We start from the raw sequence: 12,315 nt of genomic DNA, 5'->3' as shown, positions 1-12,315 counted from the left end.
TTCGTATTTTAAGAGATGATCATAATCTGACCACCGAAACAATTGTTACGAATTTCAGAATATAATTAGAAAAAAAGTCGATGAATTACGCAACCAAACAAAGAACTCGAAAACAGAACTAGATAGAGAGAAGAGTTAAGAGAGTAAGAAACACATAATACGGATATTTAGTTGAAACGATTGAGAATCCTTTTCTTTGCATTGCAAGCTGAAATCAGCAGATTACATGATAGAGATAATGAAACAGCTAGCTAGAGAATTAGAATTTGAAAGGGATTCGAAGAATGATCAACTTTATTATTACAAAGAGATAGAGTTGTGGAAGGTTTGGGTCTTAATTAAGAGTCGCTGGCAGTGCCATTGGCGTTGAGGCCAAGCTCCTTGAAGATCTGAGGGCATTCAGCGAGAGGAACAGCCTTCAAGAAGCCAAGAGGATTGGCTTCGCGGACGGCGGAGACAATGCCGTTCTTGTGGGTAAGGGAAACCCTTGAGGCAGTTTCCAAGTTAGCAACCTCACTCTTGATCTCATTGCAATCCTGTCTTGGGCTGTCAATCAAGAAAACCTCGCACAACTCTTCCTCGTGATCTCCCTCAACCTCAATCGAGTATTTTCCTGCGGCATCTGTCGTCACGTCCTTCACGTATGTGATGGTCTCGTTTGCAGCTACCTTGCACTCCAGTCTCACGGTGGCGCCTGGCAAGAACTCGCTCACGCTTGTCAAGAACTGGATGCGGCAGGTGTCGCAGTAAACTTTGCCTTCAACAAAGAATTTGTCATAGCCATAGGCCGAACCAACAACGGACATAAGGCAGAGAGCTGCAATGACCATGATGGTGGACTTGGCCATTTTTCTCTTCTTTGTTTTTGGTTTTATTACTGCTCTTACTCTTTATTTGTTGCTTTAGTGATTGAGGGTGGGATGATTTGCAAATGCCACAGGACCCCCCTTTTATACCTCACTAATGCTTAAGGTTTGTTATTTTCTTGTGGTGGGAATTGTTTTTTTGACCCGGTTTTGCCTCCGATCCTTCTCTTTCTATTATTCTCGCCTCAATAACCGCTCCTCCTAGCTACTTTTAGATTTCAGTTTGTATTCCATCATTCATGTGTTACTTAACAATGTCATAATCATTATTTAAGAAGAATATATAAGGTACAATATATATATATAGTAGCTTAAGTTATCATTTTGAGCATATATCTAGGATTCACATATTTTATCATATAAAAAAATATTATAATAATTTAATTTAGCATTTTTATTAATGTTTTAAAAGAAATGATTTATTATAATGATTTTTTTCCCAATGTTTGGAGAGAAAAAGTTCAGCATGAAGCTAAACAAATATGCGATGAGCATGCGCAGTTGCGCACGGCCAGATTGATTTATTGGGCACAAGTGATTGGATTTATATATATTAATAAAAAAAATTAATAGAATATTTAAAATATTTTATATTTATGTTTAATATTTTTTTCGAATAATTATTTATTTATTGTATTTTAATGGTAATAGAAGAAAAAATTCTATAAAAAAAATAGTAGTTGAATTCTATGTTGTTTTATAGGTAGAATTTTAGAATTATTTGTATTAATAAAATTTTTAAATAAAAATAATTCTATTAAATAAATTTTTTTCTTATAACTCGTAAATATTTATTTTATAACAAATAAAAAGAATTTTCAGACACCAAAAAAAAAATAAAAAGAATTATGGAATACTAAATTAGTGATCCAAAAAAAAAATAAATTTTTCATTTTGGAATCCAAAAAAATACATATTTTTTTAATTAAAAATAAAAAATAAATTTGAAAAATTATTATTTTTGGACACTAACTTAGTATTTTATTTAAAATTATTTTTTTCTTATAAAATAAATAAATTTTAAAATAGATATTTATATGAGTTATGGGTAAATTTTTTGAATAGAATTATTTTTATTTAAAAATTCTATTAAATAAAAATAATTTTAAAGCGAATGAAGAGGCAATGAAATAAGTAATAACGGGAACACGTAGCTAAGGTTATACATCTCATTTTGACAATTTTTAATTATTATTATTATTATTATTATTATTATTATTATTATTATTATTATTATTATTATTATTATTATTATTATTATTGTTTTAATTTTTGGGTAATTCATCTCAATAAATCAAACCAAGTTAAAAATTATTCGAATCTCTCAAACTCAAAAACGTTACTTAATTTTCTCCGTTTACATTTTTATGAAAACTGAATTCAATAAATTCGAATTACAGATTTAGGTAATAAATCAAATATATAAGATTCGAATTACTTTATTTTTGTGTTTATGGGTTAATCGAATTAATTGAATTCGAATCAGGCCCAATAATAATAAATCAAATCAATGGATATCAATTTACTAGTTATACTATTAAATCGAATAAAAAAGTAACAATTTAACCCTCTTAGTAAATCGAATTCATTGAATTCGATTTATAGCTGGTATTGGCTAATGGTAAATCGACTCCATTAGCTTCAATTTAGTATGAATTCTACTTTATATATAAATCAAAAGGAGTTAATTTGATTTAATATATGCGTAACGTATATAAATAGGAAGTGAACATGAAATTTTCACCATAGTGAGATTCACGATGGCTAGTGATGAGAGTTTTTTTGTTCTTGTGCACTATAGAGGGTCGATCAAGAAGAAAACGCGATTAGGAATTAAATTTACTGATAAGGACCCGCTGAGTGTTTTTCTCAAACTTTCAACGAGTTTCACTGAGTTTTAGAATAGTATACTTCAGAGACTGGGGCTACATGGTGTGAAACGGGTGGAGAAGTTATTCTATAGAATTTTGATTTCTGTATTACGCGATGATGTGAAGTACGATTCATTCGTCATAAGCAGTGATGAATATTTGCAAGTTTTGTTCCATTGTCGTCGACAGTTTCCCAAGGTGAGGACCTCAGAACTGCTGGCGAAGCTTGTGGATGTGGTATGTAGTTCTGGAGGTTCAAACCGAAATCCTCAATCTTCAGGACATCCATCTTGCTCTAGTTCCATGCCTGTTGGTGCTTCGTCAGCTGTGCTGGTGATTGTTCCTAAGGCAGTTTTAGTTGCATCCCCGTCCTTTGCAGCTAATCTGAACCGCAATGGTGACACAGGAGTTGGTGAGACTGGACTCCTGGGGGAGGTTGCGATTGCGACGCCCGGTACTCCTATTATGGTCTCGATTTTCGGAAAGGGTAGAGTACTAGATGGGGTTGAGAATGCACTGCATGATGATGATGATGATGATGTGGAGCCCGCCAAGACACCTGCATCCAAGTGAACTTCACGGTGAACTTGTCGATGCAGTTCGCAGGAGGAAAAACACCCAATAGCTCCTCAAACCATACTCACATTGGGCGGTCACCCTTGATATGTCGTTGAAAGTTCGTGAGGCATTCGCTAACATACTGACCGTCGATCGGGAACCCTACCTGGTACGCTACATCTTGCAGCGTGATTGTGCACTCCCCGAATGACATGTGAAAAGTATGCGTCTCCGAATACTATCTTTCCACGAATGCGCTAGCTCACCAATGGCTCGTCCAATTGAAATCAAGTCTCATTCAGTCTTGTAAGATGTTATAAACCGGCCATCTGCAAGTACGGAACGATTCTATCATCCAATGGCATACCGTGTTGCCTTCTCATGATGGTGATACATCGATGGGCTGGACAATGATAGAAAATTTCTTATCACAACCATAACAAAATAGTATTCAATGCATAAAATTCTAAAATTGCGAAACATTGCATGCTCTAATTTTAAAAAAATCGTTTACAATAACGTCCAACAATTTTTTCATAGGACCCAATACAAAACACTAAATAATTCATGACCCAATTCCAAAAAAAAAAGTAACTAAAGCATATAGTCTCACACGTTCACATAAAATAGAAAATGCTAAACTAAACTGGTTTAAGTGCGTCACAACTCTAAAAAAAAAATTATCTTTAATGTATCAAAAATATAAAAAAAAAATTATTTTTAACTCTGACCCTAAACTAAATCTCGCTGAATATAAAACTAATAACTTTAAAAATTTAACATAGCCTACAATCCTAACTAACCGTTAGGTACCATTTCAAGTTCTCAAAATCTCATCAGCTAATAGCTTACTACTTCTAACAAGCACTTATATTAAAAAGAAATTAATTTTCTAATTCCTAATTAACGACTCTAAACAACTACTATACAAACCATGTTAACATTACTAAGATGACTAATTTATGTTCAAAACAAAAATTTTTGTTCATTAACCTCTTCATGGACAGCACTAGCAATATGTGCGACCCCATCTAATCGATAGAGACGATTCGGATTATCCTCCATGTGTTCATATTCGAATTTTTTGGGGTTGCTTTCCAAGATTTGGGAGCTGGGTGGTGGGGCTCATGGAGGGGTTGTGTGTTTTGTAATTCGAATAAACTGATTTCGAATTCTATATATAGGCACATTCACACTAAATCGATCCCATTTGATTCGATTTAGTATGAAACGTCATTGGTTGTAAATTGAATTTATATGCGTCGATTTATTGTGGGCGTGTTAAATCAATCCAACTCATTATAAATCGGTCCTAGTCAATTTGATTTATTATGAAGGAGCTAAATCGAATCTCCTTCATTCGATTTAGTAGTGGAAATAGCAATCAAGTAATTCAAATCTTAAAGGTTCGATTTACTACAAAAACACATAATTCGAATTTCATAAATTTAATTTACATAGATATGTAAATCGAGACATTCACGTTTTTTACTTTGGAAGATACACATAAAATTGATTTACAAATGATTTACAAAAGTCATTTACCCTTAATTTTTTATTTTGATCATTAAAAGAAAGAACTCTATAATAGTATAGAGTACCGAAAATACCAAGTCCAAGTGAAAAAAATACAGAAACAAGATTGAGAATTTTTTTTTAATATACTAATAGTATAATAAATCTTATAGACTCATTCAATATTATAATAAATTTTATATGTTTATTCAATTAAATAGATAATTGTCTCTATATAAAAATTACATTATTATTATTATAAATAAAATATATTTTTGTTTTTAAAATTTTAAAAAAATTTTAAATTTTATTTTATTTAAATTTTATCGTAAAAATTTTTAATTTATATAAAATATATTCATGACACCTAATTTTTATAAAAACTTAAAAGATCAATTTAATAACAATTTCACACAAATAACCTTAAACATAATCCAGCCAAAACACAAAATTCTTGGCCTTTTACCAATGTGCAACTCTTGGCATTAAGCGTTTCTTTCATTAAATGATTATATAATAATATTCTGAATATTTAAAATTTTACAAATATTTTGATAAAGTGTTAGATAATAATATTTTTAATAAAAGTAATTAGTTAATAAATTTTGAATATAATAATTTAATTATTTATAGAGTAACATAAAATAAAATTTAATTATTTTGTATTTTTATATTGCAGTTTAAAAAACTATTTTAATATAATCTTTTAATATTATAAAAATTTTATTGCATAATAATTAATCTTAATAAATAAAAAATATTTATTTTTTTGTATTTATGTGTTTTATATTTATTTATTTAAAAAGAAAAGATTATGTTGTTATTTAAAATATTGTATATTAAAAGATATTTATTTATGTACTAGGATATATCCTATATTTATTAGAATCCATCAATGCTTTTCTTTTATGAATAATTCTCTACATACAAGTGTTTTATCCATACAAGTCCATATATTCTATTTCACGTCAGACGCGCCTCTTCTAACACCTCGATTTCACGCGCCTCCTAATTTAACTAATTTTTTAATCAACGCACGCACGTTCTTCTTTGTGCCATTACTGCACATTCTTCTTCTTCGTTATTTTTCTCTTTAATTTTTTGTTAGTAGTTTATGATTCTGTAGATGAATAATGTTTCATCATTGATGATTTGAATTGAATGTAATGTAAAAGTTTTGCATTGAAGAAAATATTTTTCTGTATTTGCGGTAAATTTGGGTGTAACATGAAGATATTTTGGTGTATTCTTTAAAAATTTTCGGTGTATATGTGCTGATAAATTCTGCATAATTCAAACCTCTTCTTCTCCTTCCTCTTCATCATCTGCTGCTTCTTTTTCATCTTTTTCATCATCATCATCATCATCATCATCATCTTTTTTTTTTCTTATTTTATCTTCTCAAGTTTCTTTTTTTTTTACTCTTTTAATAAGAATAAAAACAAAAAAATCAAACAAAGAAGAAGAAGAAACACATAATAGTACAAAATTACTTGAAAAATGATGAACTTATATTCGTTCAACTAAAAGAAAGAAAGAAATAAGAAAAAAAAAGAAGAAGAAAAAATACAGTATTAAAGGAAATATTTTTCTGTATTTGCAGTAAATTTGGGTGTAACACAGATATTTGGGTATAACGAAGATATTTGGATGTATTGCTTAAGAATTTTTGGTGTATCTGTGCTGATAAGTTCTACATAATTCAAAACTCTTTCTCTTTCTCCTCCTTGTCTTCTGCTGCTTCTTCTTTTTTTTTTTTTCATCATCGTCACCATCTTCTTCTTTTTTTTCTTATTCATCTTTTCTCTTTTGTTTTACCTTCTCAAGTTTCTTCTTGTTTTATTCTCTCACCAACACCACCTCTTCCTCCTCCTCTTTCTCCTTCTTTTTTTATTGGAATTTCTTCTCTCTTTCCTTTTTCTCCTTCTCCTCCATCATCAGTTATCTCGTTGTTGAAGATAATGAATAATTCAAGTTCAGATTGTCAATTGAACCAGAACGAAATTGATTATTTTGAATCTCATCAAGTGGCTGAGGTGTGGTTCGATTCTAGTTAATGTTTTCGTTAGTAGTTTATGATTCTATAGGTGAACAATGTTGTTTTTGTTTGTGAAAATTGTTGTTCATCGTTGATGGTTTGAATTGAATGTAATGTAAAAGTTTTGCATTAAAAAAAATATCTTTCTGTATTTGGGTGTATTATTTAAGAATTTTCGGTGTATGTGTGCTGATAAATTCTGCATAATTCAAAACTCTTCTTCTCCCTCTTCCTCATCTTCTGCTGCTTCTTCTTCTTTTTCATCATCATCGTTTTTTTTTCTTGTTCATCTTTTTTTCTTGTTTTATTTTCTCAAGTTTCTTCTTATTTTACTCTTTTAACAAGAATAAAAACAAAAAAAATCAAACAAAGAAGAAAAAGAAACACATAATGGTACAAAATTACTTGGAAGAGGATGAACTTACATTCGTTCAACTAAAAGAAAGAAAGAAATAAGGAAAAAAAATAAAAAAATACAGCATTAGAGGAAACTTTTTTCTGTATTTGCAGCAAATTTGGGTGTAACACGAAGATATTTGGGTGTATTGTTTAAGAATTTTCGGTGTATGTGTGCTGATAAGTTCTGCATAAATCAAAACTCTTCCTCTTCCTCCTTCTCATCTTTTGCTGCTTCTTCTTCTTCATCTTCTTATTTCATATTCTCATAATTCTTCTTGGGAGGAAAAAAATCAAACAAAAAAGGAAAAAAAATACACAATGTTGCAAAATCAATAGAAAGAGAATGAGGGAAAAAAATACAGCAACAACAACAGTAATAAAAAAATGACAATAAAGATGAAACCCATGAAAAAAATGAGGAGAAACGCAAAGAAGGAGAAGGAGGAGGAGGAGGAGGAACGCGAAGTGCGCTATGAAAACCGTTGAGTAGCGCGTGTTGACACGCTCGTATGGGTTAGCGTCTTTTTTGTTAGATTTGACCCAACTTGTATGACTTGTAGACCAAAATGACTTAGTGTGTGTTTGGATTAGAGTTGGTCAAACTGGAGTTTGAATGAAATTGATTTTGTAAAATTGATTTTGGATAGAAGTGAGTTTGTGCCAACATGATTTATGTTTGACAATTCTATACTAAAATTGATTTTGATAAAATAAAATTATTTAGATAATATTAGTTAAAATCACTTTTAGATAAATAATTAGTTAATTACTAAAAAAATATAATATTAAATTATAATATTTTTTTTAGTATATTTAATCCTTTTTTATACTTCTTTTAAACATACCCACTAAATATTATAGCTTAATTTATCATAAATTTCTTGAATATTTAATTACCAAAGAATACAATTGATGCAAATTAAACACTTTTAAAACAAATTTAAAATAAAATAAAACTTAAATATTTTAAAATTTTGGACAAACACTTTATCATGTTATTGTTATACCTATTGATTTTCTTTCTAATGCCTTTTTGCATTTGTCTTTAGTTAAAAAGTTTATAACTACTTGCTTTCTGAAAAACAAAAGGATTAAAAATACTTTTTATTTATTTATTTATTTTCATAAAATGATAATAAACGTCGATACAAATCACAAAAGCCAATATCCAAAACGTCAAATCCCTAAAAATCTCCGAACATGTATTCACTATTGGCACAACTTTAAACCAACGTTCTTCACTGTAAATTGTTGAAAACTTGAAATAATGCAAGCCAGCATTCTTTTGGAAAGTTGTTAAGTCAAAATGAAGCAATAAACTAAATTACAGCCAAACACCCTGCAATCTCAACTGCAGTCTCCAACTAGCAGAAAAGAAATGCATAGAATGAAATGTCATCAAAGACTATGGTTTGAAATCTTCTAGAGACCAAATTCATGTTCTATCACAACAGCCTAATGTAATGGTACCCTGCCAAGAGTTGCAAGCTTCTCTTCATGTTCTATTACAACATCCTAATGTAATGGTACACTACAAAGAGTTGCAAACTTCTCCTATGCACACCACAAACTCCTATTCAATATGTCATGCTTCACCTCACTGCAAAAGCAAAACATAACTTTGTTAGGGTAAAACAAGTAAACGCCAAATACCATATGCTAAGAGGCTACATAACCTACCTATGCCTTCAGTCTTCCCCTTGGGTAGCTTGTGCGGACTCTACCTTTTGTTCATCGGCTGTTGAAGACAGACAAGCTTGATTGATCAGGGAAATCAGAGATATTGGAACCGGATAACAACAACCCCAGATAGAAGAAGTAAACAAAATACAACAGACATATAAAAATGTGAAGGAATTCTATAGCTAAAGAATTTCATATGTTTCAGTTACATTGCAGACCAAGCTTCCATTAATAATATTACCTCCATCTTCAGGGATGTCAGAGGTCCACAAGGTAAGGTTGTCCCTCAGAAGCTGCATAATTAGTGTGCTGTCTTTGTAAGACTCTTCGCTTAGAGTATCCAACTCAGCAATTGCTACATCAAATGCCTGCTTAGCAAGGTGACAGGCCCTGGAATATTAGGAGTACCATGTTAAATTTGTCAAACAGATTGACTCAGACAATCGCACAACAAGAAGAAAGGGTAATACTATCAGGAAAAAAAGGAATATTTGGCATACCTTTCAGGAGAGTTCAAAATTTCATAATAGAAAACAGAGAAGTTCAAAGCCAAACCCAATCTAATGGGATGCGTTGGAGGTAACTCAGCTTCGGCAGTAGTAGAAGCCGCCTGCAATATTCACAAATTTATCAACACTAACATGCAATGGTAGAAAAAAAATTGTTAAGCAGTGACCTACTCATGCTAAAATTCCACACTAGCAGAACTTAACTGATCATAGATCAGTGACCAAAACACATGTACAACGAATGTCATGCCCAAAGAGTAAGCACACTGTGCTCTTGGCTCCCGTCTCTCCCTTTCTACTGATAAATGTTGCTCAAGTGTGATTGGAAAGTTTTTGAATTGAGAAAATAATTCTATTAAGAAAGAATTCATTTCTACTTGAAACTGTCACTGTAATATGAAGCTGAGTTAGTTAGTCAGGAATAAGTTGAAGTAAGTAACTAGAGGGTGACACGTTGGATAATTCAGTTAGGGAGCTAGCTTGATAGCCTTTGTATATAAGCTTCACAAGTTTCACAAAGTCTTCTAGTTCTTGTACTCAATGCATGAATAAGAAAACTCTCCCTCCTCTGTTTTCATATCAGTTTCTCTCTATGCTAATTTCAACAGAAACTCAATTCCATGGTTTGGATTGCCTCTAATATAACAGTAGAATTGAATTCAAATTTTTAGTTTGGAATGACTTTTAAATGAGTTGAATTATCTTCTTTTACAATTTTACCCTTGATAAAACCATTTGGACTAAACATGAAAATTGGAATTCTAAAATGAATTAAAATGATTAATTTTTATTTGTTCCGAACCATGAAAAAGAATTTCATTCTTGTGTGAATTCTAATTCTTGCCATTCCAAAGATATAAGGAAAGATAAGACATAACACATAAACACTTTCCCTTCTCTGGTTTAATGAACGGAATAATTACACAAGGCATGGCAGGGAAGAAACATCAAGAAGCTTCAAAGCACACAAATAAATAGAAGAAAACCTGATATGCTTTCATGGACTGATCAGCAGCCTCCTTTCTCTCATCTCCAGACTTGAATTCAGCCAGATACCGATAATAGTCGCCCTTCCTGCAAATAACATAACAAGACACAAAAACAATGAATTCCAAATTCCTCAAACAGAAAAACATCAGAGAGAATGAAAGGGGACAACAAAATGCTCTCACATCTTATAGAAGAATACACTAGGTTCACCACCAGAACAAGAAGGGATAAGGTGTTCATCAATAACAGTCATGATATCAGTACAGATGTTAGACAACTCAGATTCAACTTTGTTCCTATACTCCTTGATTCGCTTAACGCTAACATCGTTCCCTTTGGATTCTTCCTTCTGCTCAATGGAGGAGAGAATCCTCCATGAAGCCCTGCGAGCCCCAACTACATTCTTGTACCCGACTGACAGAAGGTTTCGCTCCTCAACCGTCAACTCCACGTTTAGCTTCGCTACATTCTTCATTGCATCCACCATTTCTATGCATAAAACAAGAAATTTGAGTTTTTTTAAATATTTTGTTGGAGGATCTTGAGAAAATTGAAGACCTTATGTACAATTTCCCACGGAATCTCAATAAAGAAGGAAAATTAGGAGCGATTGTGGAAGAAATCATCAGCGAGTCAGAAAAGAACATCGAATCGGAGAAAAGAATTAAAAAAAGGGAGTTGAGAAAAGGGACCTTCATAGCGCTCGGCTTGTTCAGCGAGTTTGGCGGTGTAGACGAAGTTTTCACGTTCCTTGGTGGACGACGCCATGGACGATCTGCTACCTTTCTCTGTGTGACTCTTCTCTTTCTCGCTTTGGAACTAAAACTTTCTTTCTCTTTCTGAGCTTCGGTCAAGATGTAGAAAAAAAGGTTGCCATAGTTTTTCACTTTTTCCTTTTTTTTTTTTTTTTCTTTCTTGAATATTTTTTAGTTGAGGAATCGGGACGCAGAAACTGGCACGCTTCGGTCGTGGGTTAGTAAGTGGGTCAGTGGGTGTGCTCAATCAACATTGTTTTACTAATGTTAGTAAAAAAAAAATTAGAGAAAACCTAAATCAGCCACCTGACAATTATCTCGAAAGACAACGAGGTTCCTGAAAAAAAAAATTAACTCGATCCCTGATAAAAAAAAAACTTAATCCGGCCCTGATAATTACTTCGAAAGGATAACGAGGTTCCTGTGTCAAAAAAAAATTAATGTTATTTTTTTTATGTTATTTTTTTTGGCACAGGGACTAATCAGTTTCAAAAAAAATTATCAGGGATCTCTTGGGAACCTCGTTGTCCTTTCGAAATAATTGTCAGGAGTCGAATGGGGTATTCACTAAAAAAAATATATGAAGAAGAAGAAGCAATTTATGTTTTTTTTTTGCAACAGGACTAATAACTTGCCGCATACATAGGAAGGGATTCGAACCCAAAAAAAAAAAAAAACCTTATTATTTATTTAAGTATACAAATAAGTGAGTTCGTTACTTGAATAACTTAAATTAATTAAAAAAAATTTATATTGATAAATCAATAAAAGGATTGAATCGGAGAATCCTTTGTTTTGTAATCAGTGTATATAATACCATTCCATTTGCCAAGATCGGCATTTGGTCTCATAAAAAAAGAAAAAATATTATAAATTTAAATTTGATTCCACGAAACAAAAATCGAAAACACCACGTACGAATAAAATAAATTTATTATTGTTTTAATTATAGATAATTCTGATACACTTGTTAACATTTTAGAATTTTTTTTAACCTCCAAAACCGTCCATATTAATGAGTGAACTACTAATTCGGTCTTTTGTCCCTTTTTTTAGAATGACAACACAACTCCTTAAGATAAAAAAGATCAAATTTTGGTTTCTATCCTCTACTTCCGATCCTCTACTAAA

At 31.5% G+C, this 12,315-nt stretch overlaps 2 protein-coding genes across 2 annotated transcripts; both read right to left on the bottom strand.

Moving 5' to 3' along the window:
* Nucleotides 1-166: 166 nt before the first annotated feature.
* Nucleotides 167-912, bottom strand: LOC107632192 (Pollen Ole e 1 allergen and extensin family protein). Its single transcript, XM_016335880.3, has one exon. It carries the CDS (start codon nt 846-848, stop codon nt 339-341), a length of 510 nt encoding a protein of 169 aa, XP_016191366.1. The 5' UTR covers nt 849-912; the 3' UTR covers nt 167-338.
* Nucleotides 913-8,469: 7,557 nt separating this feature from the next.
* LOC107632191 (14-3-3-like protein C) lies at nt 8,470-11,466 on the bottom strand. Its single transcript, XM_016335879.3, has 7 exons — nt 11,122-11,466; nt 10,612-10,918; nt 10,426-10,513; nt 9,431-9,540; nt 9,172-9,320; nt 8,928-8,985; nt 8,470-8,847 (listed from the first exon to the last, which is right to left on the bottom strand). The coding sequence occupies exons 1-6, from the start codon at nt 11,195-11,197 to the stop codon at nt 8,936-8,938; spliced, it is 780 nt and encodes a 259-aa protein (XP_016191365.1). The 5' UTR covers nt 11,198-11,466; the 3' UTR covers nt 8,470-8,847; nt 8,928-8,935.
* Nucleotides 11,467-12,315: the final 849 nt, after the last annotated feature.

The sequence above is a fragment of the Arachis ipaensis genome, chromosome B10, assembly GCF_059453495.1.
Source record: "Arachis ipaensis isolate K30076 ecotype BB chromosome B10, ASM5945349v1, whole genome shotgun sequence".
Classification (NCBI taxonomy): Eukaryota; Viridiplantae; Streptophyta; class Magnoliopsida; order Fabales; family Fabaceae; genus Arachis; species Arachis ipaensis.
Note: the sequence above shows the minus strand (reverse complement) of the source record. Positions and strands in the feature narration are given on the sequence as shown.